General features: G+C 34.1%; 1 protein-coding gene across 1 annotated transcript in view; it reads left to right on the top strand.

The window, feature by feature from the left end:
* Nucleotides 1-15247, top strand: part of LOC150090961 (putative citrate synthase 2, mitochondrial) — a 162850-nt gene that overhangs the window by 109662 nt on the left and 37941 nt on the right. The window contains exons 7-8 of the mRNA XM_090380863.1: nucleotides 9889-10018; nucleotides 14131-14232. Coding sequence (XP_090236989.1) covers nucleotides 9889-10018; nucleotides 14131-14232 — 232 coding nt within the window. The remainder of the gene's footprint in view (nucleotides 1-9888; nucleotides 10019-14130; nucleotides 14233-15247) is intronic.

Below are 15247 nucleotides of genomic sequence, written 5' to 3'. Positions count from 1 at the left end.
TACTACTCAAAACAGATGATGTTTTGAGTAGTATTCCTTGAGTAGTAAAAGATGCACAGACGGGGCTGTTCTGAAAACAGCAGTTTAAAAGGCCTACTTGTTTGGGAAAATAAGATGCTAGACTTAGTGATCTAATTCTGATTTAGTGCAGTCTGAAATCACATATTTTATATTACACTAAAATTGAATTTTTGTATCAGTGCATGAAAAATAAAGGTAAAAAATTAAAATTCAAAAATTAAAATATTAAAAATTAACAATGCATTTATCTCTGTACTGTATTTCTGAATGTGTGTGTGGTTTATTAAAATTTTATATGGTAATGTATTTCATCATCATCCAGTGATTGTAAAGATCACCATGATAATACAATTTGATGATACATCCTGAGCTATCAGCCTTCTATTCACTATTTTAAGTTTTATACTGTATTTCCTATTTGATCTTTAGGTCTGGCTAGAGAAAGCCCTCTTCTTTTTTTTTTTTTTTTGTCTAAATGCTTGATACCATTAATCTTCTTTCCTCTTGGGTCTGCCTTTGGGCTATTTCATTTCATTTCATTTTAATTTATTTTTGTTCATTTATCTCATCTCCTCTCCTTTTTACATGCCCATACTGTCTTATATTAGCTTAATTGGATATTTGTTACCCCAAGATTTTTTTTCTTTTTTCATTTGTAACGTGGTCTTGCCATTGCTTTCATCATTTAGTTCTGTTAATTTTTCTTGAAAATTGTCATTCTCCTTTTCTCCTCCAGCTTTAATAACTTTTGTTTTTGTGTAATTTTCATGCTCAGTCCTCTACAAAACTTTATCTGTTTTTTTTTCTCCTCAGAGATTCCTGCAGATTTTGCAGGCTACTATTTAATAGCACAGTATATCATCTGCATATAATAATGATCTAATTTTTATCTCTAATGTTAAAATTTGTTTTCAACTTGCATTCATTTCTTTTTTAAATTCCCAGTCTAAATTTAAACCATTTTCCAAAGTTAATTTTAACCCTCACTATCTGCAGTTGTGCTGTTTTTGTTATAACTTTTTATTCTACTTAAAAAGATAACCTTTATACCATATTTTTGTAGAATTTGTAAGAGCAAATTTCTAGGTACTTTATTATATTATTTTTCAAGGTCAACAAATCCTAAGTACAGAATCTTATGTACCTATGACTTTTCTATAATTTGTCTTAGTGTGAATATTTGATCTTGACATCCTTCATACATTCAACTATACTTCTATTCAAACAATTCAATTTTAAAATAGTTCTAAAAACTATCAAAAGAAAGGATTCTTCTGGCTCATTTTTCAGCTTCTCTTTTAATTCATCTGTTTTTCTGCCCTTAAACACATTCAGCACTAAAATCTAAACATGCACCTGGGACATACCAGTTACAAACCATTTTTAGCTAATCCTGCAATAGTTCATTTCGCGTAATTATTCCAAGACACTGTAAGCAGTGTCTTGGAATAGTTATTTATGTTAGATTAAGTGTTAATAGTAAGCAAAATGCAAATAGTAAGGAACCATATTGTTAAGAACACATTAATTTATTATTACCAATGGTTTTGGAAATTATAACAACACATTTCTATCTTCATAGTAAATGGAAAATATTCAGATTGTAACTTGCCTACATATTTTTACATTAATCAGAGTGACATCATAATTCCACCAGATGTGACACAGAATGCCAAGAATTCTCTATGAACAGAGTAGACAAAAAATATTTTTAGTCAAAAAATCACACTATTAGAAGATTGTTGGTTGATTTATGGCATATTAGACCTTACTGAGCCAATGTATGAATGAGTGTTCATGGGCACAATTTGCATATTTTGCAGGGTGAAATGCTCAGAATAATTCATAGAGGAACCATACTTCCTCCTCTTCAGAGTGGCTAACGAATACATCATTTGAAGAAACCTCTAAGTATTCCTACCAGTGTCTGATGGAATTCAAACCCAGACTTCTCCAATCAAGTGAGACAAGTAGCAAAGCCATTGTACCTGTCATAGTGGGCATTATTAAAGAAACATAGGAACTGTGTAATGTGAGACTTCAACCCTTCCCTATCTCTTCCATCATGCAGTATGACTGATGACTTTTAAGGTTATGATGAACATCGTGGCGAGATCCATTATTCCTTACATTTCGAGGGTACAGCTCTAAAACGGTGTTCGCAGGCCGGCCACTAGTTAGTACACTGGATCGAACCTATTGGTAACTCTCTAGGAGGCTTCCGGATCAGCTAGTGTATAATCTTGCTACCTCTACTCTGCCAGATAGTGACTGGTGGGAGTCCGAGTAGTGTGTATGCGGGGAGCATTGTCGAGGCCACGTTATGTCAAGGATCTGGGTAAATTCTTACCACGTGTACGCCATATCCAAAAATTTCATTACTTCATACAGCATGTCCCACTCACTTTTTCTTACTATTGAATACACCCTGAATTGTCAAACTAATAGAGCAAGCTTATCTGTGAAAAGATCTAAACCTCCCAAGCACTTCCTAATTCATTTCACAAATATACGTGGTCTCGATTCTAATCTCAACGATGTCCATTTCCACTTGCAGTCTGCCAAACCCCATATACTTTTTCTGACAGAATCTCAGTTATCGGTTGATTCAACTACTGCTCATCTCAGATGCCCAAATTATTCGCTGTATGATTCCTATTGCCTCAAAGGTGGTACTTGTGCATATTGTCCGTTCTGATATTCCCTGTCAGAGACTTGGCAATTTGGAATCTCCTCTCTTTGATCTTCTCTGGCTTAAAATCTCTCTACCTCATTGTGTCAAATTCATCTGTTGTCTCTACCGTTCTCCCAACTCCACTAATCACTTGGAGCTCTTTGACTTCCTCTCTTTGCAACTTGACTTTCTCCAGTCCAACTTTCCTAACAGTGAGGTAATTTTCCTTGGTGATTTTAATGTTCACAACTCCAGCTGGCTTCCGTTTCCTAGTCACACTGACCCAGCAGGCCGAGATGCTGAGGCTTTTGCAATTACTAATGACCTAGCACAGATTGTTCATTTACCTATAAGAATACCAGACAATCCTAATCATACAGCTAATACGCTTGATCTTTTTCTCACAAACAACCCTTCTAAGTACACGGTCGAAGTGAGAGGTCCTTTGGGCACTTCAGATCACAACTTGGTGATTGTCTCTTCTCCAATGGAACCTTTATCTCATGGCTATTCCCAACCTCGTGTTGTTTGGCATTACAAGAATGCAAAATGGGATGACCTGCGAGACTTCTTTTCCTTGGTTGGATTACTGTTTCAAAACTTCTGATGTCAACGTTTGCTCAGATCGTGTCAGTGAAATTATTCTTGCAGGAATGGAATTCTTTATCCCACACTCCACTTTAAAATCTCGTCCTTTATCTAAACCTTGGTTTTCCAATAAATGTGCTAAGGCTGTTCAAGAGAAGAATGTCGCATATCGTAATTGGCTTGTTTCTAATTCTTCAGTTTCATTTTCTGCCTACACCAAAGCTCGCAACAACTGTAAAGCAGTTATTAATCAGTCCAAACTAGAGTTTGAACAGGCTAAGAGTAGAAAACTTACTTCTTGCCCTAATGGTAGCCAAGCATTCTGGTCTCTTGCCAAAGCTATTGGCCGCAACTTTTGCCCATCTCTGCTCCCACCTCTGTCCAAACCAGATGGTTCTGTTGTCACTTCAGCCAAGGATAAAGCTGACCTGCTAGAATCCCATTTTTCTTCCAGCTCATGTATTAATGATCTTGGTAAAACACCTCCCACCATTCCCAACATGCTCCATTCAATGCCTCCTGTGGTCTTCCGTCAAAAGGATATCAGAAGGATTTTGATGAATCTTGATGCTAAGAAAGCTCCAGGTCCTGATGGTATTTCTCCACTTTTTCTCAAAACCTGTGCTCCTGAACTTACTCCTATTCTTTGCCGCCTTTTTTCACTTTCTTATTCCAAAGGTGTTTTTCCTTCTGCTTGGAAATTTGCTCATATCCAGCCAGTTCCTAAAAAGGGTGACATATCCCTCCCATCCGATTATTGTCCCATTGCAATTACTTCTACTCTTTCTAAAGTAATGGAGAAATCAATTAACCACCAACTCTTAAACTACCTAGAAACCTTCCGTCTGATCAACGATCGCCAGTATGGATTCCATCAGTGTCGATCCACTGGTGATATTCTGGCTTATGTTACCCATTTATGGAATAATTCAATGGAAAGGTTCGGTGAAACACAAGTAGTTGCTCTTGACATCTCAAAGGCTTTTGATCGTGTTTGGCATAAAGGTCTTCTAAACAAGCTTCCATCTTATGGTTTGCCAACTGTTTTTAGTAATTGGTTATCCAGTTTTCTCTCTGATCGCTCACTGAGGGTGATGGTAGATGGCTCTCTGTCTTCTAACTTCTCCACTAATGCCGGTGTCCCCCAAGGTTCAGTTCTTTCCCCCACTCTTTTCCTCTTGTATATTAATGACCTTCTTCCATTGACTGGAAATCCTATCCATAGTTTTGCTGATGATAGCACATTGTATTCCACTTTCCATTTTGAGAAACCTTGTCCTGCTCAATCAGCTTCAACTTCTCGAAAATCTGCTACCAATTCCTTAAATGTCGATCTTCAGGTAATTCTCCAGTGGAGCAAGGACAACTTAGTTGATTTCAACCCTTCTAAAACTCAGTCTTGTCTTATATCTCACAAAAAGGATTCTTCTGCTCCTATGCTTATTTTTAGTGACACTCCGATTTCTAGGCAAAATGATATATCTCTTTTGGGGATTACCCTGACTTCTAATCTCTCTTGGCACAAACACACTGCAAATATTGCTTCCTCTGCATCTAAAAAACTTGGTTTTCTCTTTCGCTCTCTACGTTACTTTTCTTCCAAACAGCTACTCACTCTGTATAAATCACAAATCTGCCCTGCCATGGAATACTGTTCCCACATCTGGGGTGGTGCCCCCAAAACCTCTCTCAGGCTTCTTGATTCCATTCAGAAGAGGGCAGTTAGGTTAATTAATGATTCATCTCTAACAGAGTCTCTCCACTCATAGACGTACTGCTTCTGTTGCACGCCTCTTCTACAGATACTTCCATGAGCACTGTTCTTCCGAATTGGCTTCTATAATTCCCGCTCTCTCTCTCTCTCTCTCTCTCTTTCAAAACAGTCCGAACACGTGCCGCCACCAGCCAACATCCATTTACTGTCCAACTTCAAACCCACAGAACCAACTTTTCATCTTCCTCATTTATTCATTCAACTGCCGTTTTCTGGAACAACCTTCCTTCATACGTATTTCCTGAAAATTACAATCTACAGAAGTTCAAGTCCAATGTCAACAAATATCTTCTTTCGTCTTCTCAACCTCCAACCCAAGCACGGTACTAAGTACTATAGGTTCTAACACCTCTCGTGGTTGGGGTTCACATAAAAAAAAAAAAAAAAAATTCCACCAGATGTGGCACAGAATGCCAAGAATTCTCTATGAACAGAGTAGACAAAAAATCACTCTATTAGAAGATTGGTTGGTTGATTTATGGCATATTAGACCTTACTGAGCCAATGTATGAATGAGTGTTCATGGGCACAATTTGCATATTTTGCAGGGTGAAATGCTCAGAATAATTCATAGAGGAACCATACTTCCTCCTCTTCAGAGTGGTTAACGAATGCGTCAGTTGAAGAAACCTCTAAGTATTCCTACCAGTGTCTGATGAAATTCAAACCCAGACTTCTCCAATCAAGTGAGACAAGTAGCAAAGCCATTGTACCTGTCGTAGTGGGCATTATTAAAGAAACATAGGAACTGTGTAATGTGAGACTTCAGCTGGACCTATGATATGAAAATCGCAGTATACAATGGTGATTAGAAAACATATAGAATTCAGGGGGGATAAATTACTAGTAGTTACTATAGAAGGCTAATTATGTACTGAGAAAAAGGCAAAAGACAACCTTGACAAACTGTACAAATATATCAGTTCAAGAATTAAATAATACTATGACAATACATCTTAAAATTAAAAATTAAAAAGAATTAAAAATAACTTTTAAAAATAACTCATTACTTTGTCATTAAAAATAACAAAAGTAATGATTATGGTAGTTAAGAGTAAAACAAATAAATAATGATGATGACAATGATCAGTTAATTAGGAAATAATTATCATTTCTTAACCAATTTCAGTTTTGAAATAAGATCTTATAAAAAGGTACAAGTCAAACAATAGTTAATCAAACATAGGTCTAAAATTGATTTAACCATTACAAACAATAGCCAAAGATATCCTAGTGTGGGAGAAGGGGGTTTACCAACTGTTTATCCCTAATGTAGGGAGAAATGGAAAAATGATTAGTCTATCTGTAAAGTGAGAACTGGAGAGATGTTAAAATTTGTATCAGATCCATTAGAGAATGGATATAGTCAAATAGGCAGTGTGATTGAGAATCTGGTAAGGGACTGTGCCTCTGTTCCAAATGTAGATATTAAACACTGGTTCTAGCAGGTGAGAATGATGCAGATGACTACTGTTGTTACCTGGAGGGTGAAAAAAGAATGTTGTTTTTGTTGTTATTAAATTTTAGGTCAGTCTGCTACTTAACCATATTATGCTATTATGTGTTATTTTTGAATAAGTGTGTGTGTGCAGGCTAATTTGCATGCTGTACAGGCTGAAAAATCCAAATAATTCATGAGGGGGGTGCTACTCCCTCTGCCTTAGATTGGCTGACTATAGCCCTGATTAGAGTCCTTTAGAAATTCCTCCAGTCTGTCAGGACAAACTCATGCCCCTCCAAATGAGTGAAAAGTGTTGAAACTGCTATACCTTCATGAAGGATGAAAGAAAACTATATGCAAAATATTTGCTCTGCCTTTAATTCCTGTGGAAAATGTGATTCCTAGGAAGAGATGCATAAGAAAGGAATCTTTCAAATGTTAAGCAGAACAGGTTGACATTGGGCCTGTATTTATGTTTATGGCAGATGATTTGTTAATTCAAATAAAAAATGCTCCCTCTCTTTGAATCTTCTATTAAAGAAACTGATGTCTTTAGACAAGATGGAAATTTGATTTAAGAAGGTAAGTGGATTTTTTTTTTCATTCTTTTGCTATGGCAATTAAATATTTTTTGGTTAAATTGTTATTTCTCTTATTATTATTTAGTTCTTGAATTGAAAGATTTGTATGACTTGAGGTTTCATGTTACACAGTTACTGCTTTTCAAAGAGACATCTCTTGTTTATCCAGTTGATATTGAATTCTTGGTTTTCTATGTCAGGTGAAGTTGTGATGACGCTCTGATTAATGTATCAATATAAGAGCAGATTGCAACAAAAATATCTTCTGGTCACTCTGAGGATGGAAATGTAATTATTTCTGAAACCATCAGTGATAATTATTGCTTTCTTAACAACACACTGTAAGTTGTGTTCCTTACTATTATTGTTTACACAAGAATGTAATTTTTTTTGGAGGGAAGTTTTGCCTTTGGTAATGTTTTTATATTTTTTTGGCTCTTATTATTATTTTCACAGAGTTTGTGATCGATAAAAAATGGAATGTTGATAATACATGGAAACATATCCTAATATAAAGCAGAACTTTATTGCAACCTTCTAAGACTGTGAAAATAATATTCATATGTAACTTTCCATTTCCATTTGTTTTAACAACAGTGTTTGAACTCTGACCTTCAGTGGTTCTTCTGCTAGGCATATCAAAGTTAACTGCTACATTGGTGGTCAAATGCCAAAATTTAAATAAATCAAAAATCTTTTTTTTTATTATGACAAAATGTTAGTGAGACATTCATTTCAGTGTATCTTAATAATGTGCAAAAGACCAGACTAATTTTGATCACAGAGTTTGTGATTGATAAAAAAATGGCATGTTGATAATATGGGGAAACATATCCTAATAAGGCATGTGATCTCCGTGGATAGCAATCAAAGCAATTAATAATTGAAGCTTCAAAGCATCAATAACTTAAACACTGATTAAAAAACTTTGGATAGCAGCAAACTCAAGATAGCTGATAAAGAAAATGACTTGGAGGTAATTGTACAGTTCATACAAAGTTCTCTGAGCAGTGCAGAATAGCTACTGGAACAGCTCATGTTGTAGTTCTACAATTAATTCTGATTTCTTCAATAACATGAGCACTTTCATGTTATTCAGGAAATCAGGATAATAACAATGTATAGAAAAGATGAAGAAAATATTTAATCATATAAAGTTTTTTCATTTTTTATTAGTATGTTTTGCTAATAAAAGATGGTATTAGTTGTTAAAACAATAGAAAAATTATATTCATAATGCAAACTGATTTTCAAATAATGCAAAGCAATTTTAAAGTGGTACTGAAAATCTGAGGATGAGAATGCGATTCAAAGACAGCATGAATTTGCCTCAGAGTCACTATCATGGAGAACAGTTACAAAAGTTCATGGTACTGTGCAAGATTTGTGAAAGCAAAGATCTGAGAGATCCAGCTCATCAGTAGGTGAGTTAAATTCTGATATATGGTACTTCAGCAATTAGCATTAGCATTAGTAGAGGCATATGATGCAAGAAAGCAAGCTTATTCAGCATCAGCCAAAAAAAAACAAAAAACACACCACTCCCATTTCACCCCTCCGTTCGTTCGAAATACCTGTCCAGTTGAGCCTTAAATTTGTTTAGGCTATCAACTTCAACAACAAGTGATGGAAGTCGGTTCCACCAACCAACCACCCGCTGGCCAAAGGCAATTTGCATGATAACTATAAAAATCTGTAAGGTGAGCTGCTTGTAAGATTTGAATCAGCAGAGCAAGTGCACACAGCATTCTCAAAAGAGTTAAGTGTAAGTCTTAGGTACTAAGATACTTGCATAATATGATTGAAGAACATCTTGATCACCTATTTGAGTTTTGTGAATAGTTTAAAGAAAAGGTGGATAAGGATTCAAAACATAACTGTATGTGTTGGACCCTTGATAATTCAAATGTTCATGTAGAAAGGTAGTTAATTTACCAAAGGTTACTGTCTCATCTAGGGAATTGTTGGATCATTTTTTTTTAGGGAAGGTTACCAGTGATACATACCTCCACATGTTTAATGCATCATTGTGCCTGCCATTTTTTAGCTATGTGGGGAAGAAGTTTACTACTAACTGGATGGGGCAACCCCACATTACTATCATGATGCTGGGGTCTGTCTTGATAATCAATTCACATTCTGGTGGATAGGCTGACAAGGAAGTGCCAAGTGTCCACCATGTTCACCTGATTTAACTCCACTCAACTTCTAATTGTGGGGCTACTTTTCATGTTCAGTATTGAAGGATATTGTGTGAAGTACAAAACTAGTAGCATCACTTCAACAATTAAAGAATAAAATTAAGAATGTGTGTGAAGCTACCAATGGTTACATTTGTGAATATTTGTTATTCAGTTGTTTGCATCTGTGACCAGTGCCTAGAAGCAAATAATAGCAATTTAAAAATCTGTGTTATTTCACCATATGTCACAAGCTATTGATTCTGTATGCACCCAATAAAAATAGTTTCTGAGGTTTGTAATTAATTTTATTTGTTTCCTAACATATGTGCACATCATCTTTTTGAAATATTGTGGAAGGCTAATAATTCTACTAAACAGTTTATCAGGCCTTTTATTATCCTGATCTTGAGATTTATTGTGCCTCAAGGCTTTGCAACTAATGTAGTAAATCTTAGCTTTACCTTAACTTCTTAAGGCTTGCTACAGTAAACTTTTAAGATGGTTTAATTTTATGCTTGAAAATGTTACACTATAAGATTATTCAAGAATTTTAGGCCATTAAAATTTGAAGATTTTGTTGATACTGCAGTTTGAAGCATTAATTAATGCAAGTTATTTTACTGCAGTGATCATGAGGGAGGCAATGTAAGTGCTCATACGACTCATCTAGTAGGCAGTGCTCTCTCAGATCCTTTTCTGTCCTATGCAGCAGGAATGAATGGTTTGGCTGGACCTTTGCATGGATTAGCAAGTCAAGTAATAGCATTATTAATAGAATAAAATTTATATATTTTCTTATCATGTGTTTTCTTTTCAGCAGTTGATTTAATTAAACTTAAGAAGGACATTATGGCACTTTACCATGCGAAACATTTAATTAATTTATTGTTATAAAAGAATAAATTTATAATATACATAAATTTAATATATTGTCCACTAAATATAAAAATAATTACAGCCAATTACAAAAATACAAAATACGGAAATACTCCCTCACAGTTATCTAAACAGTTTACAAAAATATTGTCAAAATTTCATAATGAGTCTTTTAGTTGAGCTCTGTTTTTCATAGATCTATGAGATCAGTAGATAATGAGTTTATTAAATTAATTTGAGTTGTTTATAAAAAAACAAATTGTTCATTTTGGTAATTCTTAAATAGAATAGACAAGGGTAGTCTCACCCTCATTCTTCTTTCTGGAATCCTTCATTTCAAAAGATGAAAAGTTAAAAGACTATCATCTTCTGTTACGACCCTGATAGGAAACTTTATAGCAGATTATAAGCTCGATTGTCAGATGATTATTCAGATTATTTAACCCTTCAGATTTTGACTCCAAATATGAGAATATCTCTTTGAAATTGAACCATTTAATTGTTCAAAATTCAACTGCTGAATTTAAATTGAGATTGTTATTGGTAGAATGAGCCCAAATGGATGACACAGAAATTCCACCTGGTGTTACAAATATTATAAAATATTTTCTCAATATCTGAAACTTTGTGGCCTTCATAAGATCAATAATAATGGTCCATGTTGCTCCACTAATGGCTTTTCTGACTTTAATACAGTGTTGTTCAAACAAAAGTTTGATATCAAATATAACCCCAAGGAATGTAACAGAAGATACAAGATAAAGAAATAGAAATGCTTGATTAACAGTAATAGTGATTACTTTCAGCTTTCTGGCAAGACTAAAATTAATGTATGAGGATGTCATAATATTAATTTTCAGACCAAATTGTCCTAAATAACTTGACTACTCAAAATTCTATTTTTGAAACCATAATTAATGAATATCTTCATTTACTTTGTTTGAGAGGGAAATTCCTTTAGCAATATGAATATCTGTATATGCAGCAGATTCCTTATTTTTAGCAAGGCACCATGATTGAATAAAATAAAACTATTGATAAAGATCCAGCTCAAGGAATGTCTTCCTTCATATCTTGAATATAAGAACTAGTATTGTTTTAATGTAATTTTCTTTTAATCATAATCAATTGAAGAATAAACCAAATGAACGAGAACGCTGATAATAATTGTTCACCAAAACAAATTGGTTCATATAATACCTGCTTCACCTGCACAGAGTCAAAAGCAGAATTAATGTCAAAAAAATATCATATGAAGATCATTTTGAAAGTGGCAGCATTATAAATTTTAGTTATTAACTGGTTTGGAGACATGGTATTGCTAAAACTGCCCTTGTGCCATTATACTCTCAGTTCAACCATAACAACTGATTTAAGCAGGTAACTATAGTAGTGCATAGATTCCAACCAGGTATGAAAAATCTGATTCGCAAGATATGGCAATAATAATTTTTCTAAATTTTTTTAAAAGAGGCAAGGAATTGGTCTAAAAGTTGAACAATAACAATTTTCTTTCTTTACTCTGTAAATAGACCATTCTGATGGAAATGAGCCCACAGAGATAATCCCAGAATGTGGCCAAAATAGTGTCTCAGTACAATAATAGTTTGCTGTCATCAGTGGTTGGGAATACTACTGTATACTACAGCAGAATTGTCTTTGAAAAAATTAAAGTCAGACTTCAAAGTGTTTTTATCAAAAATACAAGAAGATAGCATCTAAGTAACACAGTCATTGGAAAATTCCTGAGAAAAGGCTTACTTCCTCAGAAGTGATAAAATGAAGACTAACAAAACTATTGCATAACTTTAGATTACAGGAATCCACTAAAAATATTGTCCAGGGATAAGATAAATTTTTTCTTTCTCATTTTTCAGAGGACAGAGACATGCAGTGCTCATTCACATGAAATCTGATGTTCACAGAAATAAAATTCATGTTCTTTTTTCCATATTTACATCAATATATTAGTAACATGAATTTTATTTACATGATTTTCTCTAGCCTAACTACATGCAGCAGTTCATTAAACTATATTTGGTTAGAGAAATTTGGAAATGGGAAAAGCCTGCAATCAAGAAACCCACAATTACAGAACTCATTCACAACAAAGTTTCAAATGAGTTTTGTGGTAATGGGCATCAAAGAAAAATAATAAATAAATAAAGCTAGGTTAAAACATTGTTATATAGTTTGTGGACAGTAGCTGTCAGTGATATATAGCTGACAGTATGTTGTTTTGAGAAGTGAAAACTTGCATGCCTGGTTGGCAAAAAGTTTTGCTTCATCAATTCTACTTTCAGTTTTTTTAATTTAAAAAAAAAATATGTTCACTGTTGATTTTTGAACCTGTTGCAAAAAAATAATGATCAATGATGTTGCTACTGATATATGCCATGATACTGAATGGATACTGCTAAACTCTGTTCTTACTTATCAGAAGACTTTTTTTTAAAATTTCCATTGTTCAATTTTTTTGACTTTCAGTTTTTTGTTCTAGATTGTACTTCACATTGAAGTTACCATGATATACAGCTACAGCTTTTGAATACAAGCTAGTGGTGGGATTTAGCAATTATTGAAACTTTACTTTACTGAAAAATTTCAATTTCTGAAGAAGTGGTTACAGCAAACAAAACATTGCATTTAGGTTGAAGCCACTGAACTAATCATGACAGTAGACTGGTTTCACTTCTTATCAATTTTTGGAGAGGTCTAGATTTGATTGTTGTCTATGACTGGAAAAATTTCTAAAGACCTCCAAAAACCCTTACCCCATGTGTCTGAGTCTCAGCCATAGGGAGTTAGGGGTTTTTCTCCTGTGAGTTATTCTAGGTTTTTACAGCCTACACAACAGGCAGATTGGCTAGTGAGCACTCACTTATACAGATATAATACACAAATGGTGCAATATAGTCTAAGTTGCTGATGCAGCTAAAACCCAAAAACAACATTGCTGTATCTAGAAATCTTTTGAACTTCTGCATTTGATTTTTACTTAGTTCTTGATTTCAGGAATCTTATTTTAAAAATTTTCATGTCCTTCAAATGCACATGGCTAGCAGAAAATACAAGGGCAGTGTCAGCAGGAAAATGTGACTTTTTTGTTGGTACTTTCCTGAATTCCTTTCAAAAATTATTAATATTTGTAAAATAATAAGAGGAGTTTACCCCAATATAGTATGTAGAATACTTCTACTTTCTATATTGTTCTACATACTATATTGAGGTAAACTCCTCTTATTATTTTACAGATATTGATATCAACATAGAACGTATTGAGCATTACAGCTCTGATTCATACTATCTAAAAAATTATTAATGCAGTGCTGTACTGTACTTTGCAGAATGAAATTGAAGTAATTTTTGTATAAATTGTCCTTGATTCTATTTTAGTAAATAAAAACTCTGTTTCTATTAAAATTTTTGGGACTGAAATCATAGTTTACTTTTATTTGAGTGCTCTTCTGTTTCAATCAGATGACAAATATTAATGTTACATAGCATACTTTTCATTACAAAGAAATAACAAGATTTTTTATATACTGATTATGTAGGTTTAATTACATGATGACTACAGTGATCTGTTGTATGCATAAATCTCACTAATACTTATCACATAAATCTCACTAATACTTACAATTTAAAAAAATGGCACCAACTTTAATCATCTAAGCAATTCTCTTTTATGTTCTTGTAAACATGCATTAGCCTTTTCTTAAACATGATACAGATGAGTGCTATTGGCCTACGTAGATATGAAATATATAATAAAAATCAACTTATAATTTTAAGATAAAGATTATTTTTTTAAATTATATTTTAAAGATTAAAAATTTTGACTTTTTTTTTTTTTTTTTTTTTTTTGCTTTAAGAGCTTTCAAGTTTTTCCTTCATTTTTAAATACCAAGTTCATCCTAAAACTTGTTAATTTTAACTGATTTTTTAAAAATAAATTGTTTATGTTACATATTTTAACACTTTGCCACTAGGATGTAATTGTATGGCTGACAAAACTGCAGAATACAGTTGGTACTGACTTCAGTGAAGATCAAGTTAAAGAATTTGTTCTAGAAACTCTAAAGAGTGGTCAGGTAAAAACAACACATAGTTATAAGATTCAGAGTTACTGTGCAGATTTTTGTATATACAGTGCGACAATTGGAAAGCAACACCGATGCTAGAAAAAAATAATGATCCTACATATGAGTAAATAACCTTGGTTTATTCAAATAACTTCCTCCCACATCTGCACACTGCATGGCAGCGGGAACGAAGTGACTGAAATAACTGGTGGAAGGCTGTTATTGGTAGACTGTTCTCATTGCAGTTCTTTGAATAGTGTGAATGTGATCAAAATAACAGTCTTTCAGTGGTGCCTTGAGCTTTGGGAACAGAAAGAAGTCGCACGGGGCTAAGTCTGGTGAATACAGTACGTGCGACAGTTCGCAGACATTTTTGCTAGCCAAAAACTCCCGAACAGTGAGAGCTTTTGTGGCTTGGTGCATTGTTGTGCTAGAGGAACTACATGCTGCCTTCTCCTTACTGAGGCTGCACACGATGGATTCTCTGCAACAAATGTTTCAAAATTTCCAGATAGTAGGCAGCAGTAACACTTTGGCCATTGGGCATAAACTCTTTGTGCACAATTCCCTTGCTATTGTAGAAAGTGATGAGCGTTTTTGATTTTTGACCTTTCTTGACAAACTTTTTTGGCTTTGGGAGAGCTTGCCGAATTCTTCTCTGCACTTTGTCACTTCATAGCAGGGTCATACTGAAAACACCATATCTTGTTACCCATAACAATAGAATTCAGGTAGTTAGGTTTGCTTTCAGTAGCCTCAGTGAGTTCTCTGCAGTGTTCAGCTTGCACCTGTCATTGACTGTCTGTTAACAAATGTGGAACAAACTGCATACAGACACTTCATTTTCTTCAAACCTTGGGTTATTATTTGTTGAATGGTTTCCTTATTAATGTACAGATCTTCTGAAATCATTTGGAGCATTACACATCAGTCATTGGTAATGATTTCCTGCAGTCATTGGTTATGATTTTCAATCATCTCTGGCATTCAAACCATTTTTGTTGGGCCTGGATATTCGTCGTCT

Source organism: Mastigoproctus giganteus, chromosome 1 (genome assembly GCF_048544385.1).
Source record: "Mastigoproctus giganteus isolate SK-2022 chromosome 1, ASM4854438v1, whole genome shotgun sequence".
NCBI lineage: Eukaryota > Metazoa > Arthropoda > Arachnida > Uropygi > Thelyphonidae > Mastigoproctus > Mastigoproctus giganteus.
The sequence above is the reverse complement of the archived record's forward strand: the minus strand, read 5'-3'. Positions and strand labels throughout refer to the sequence as shown.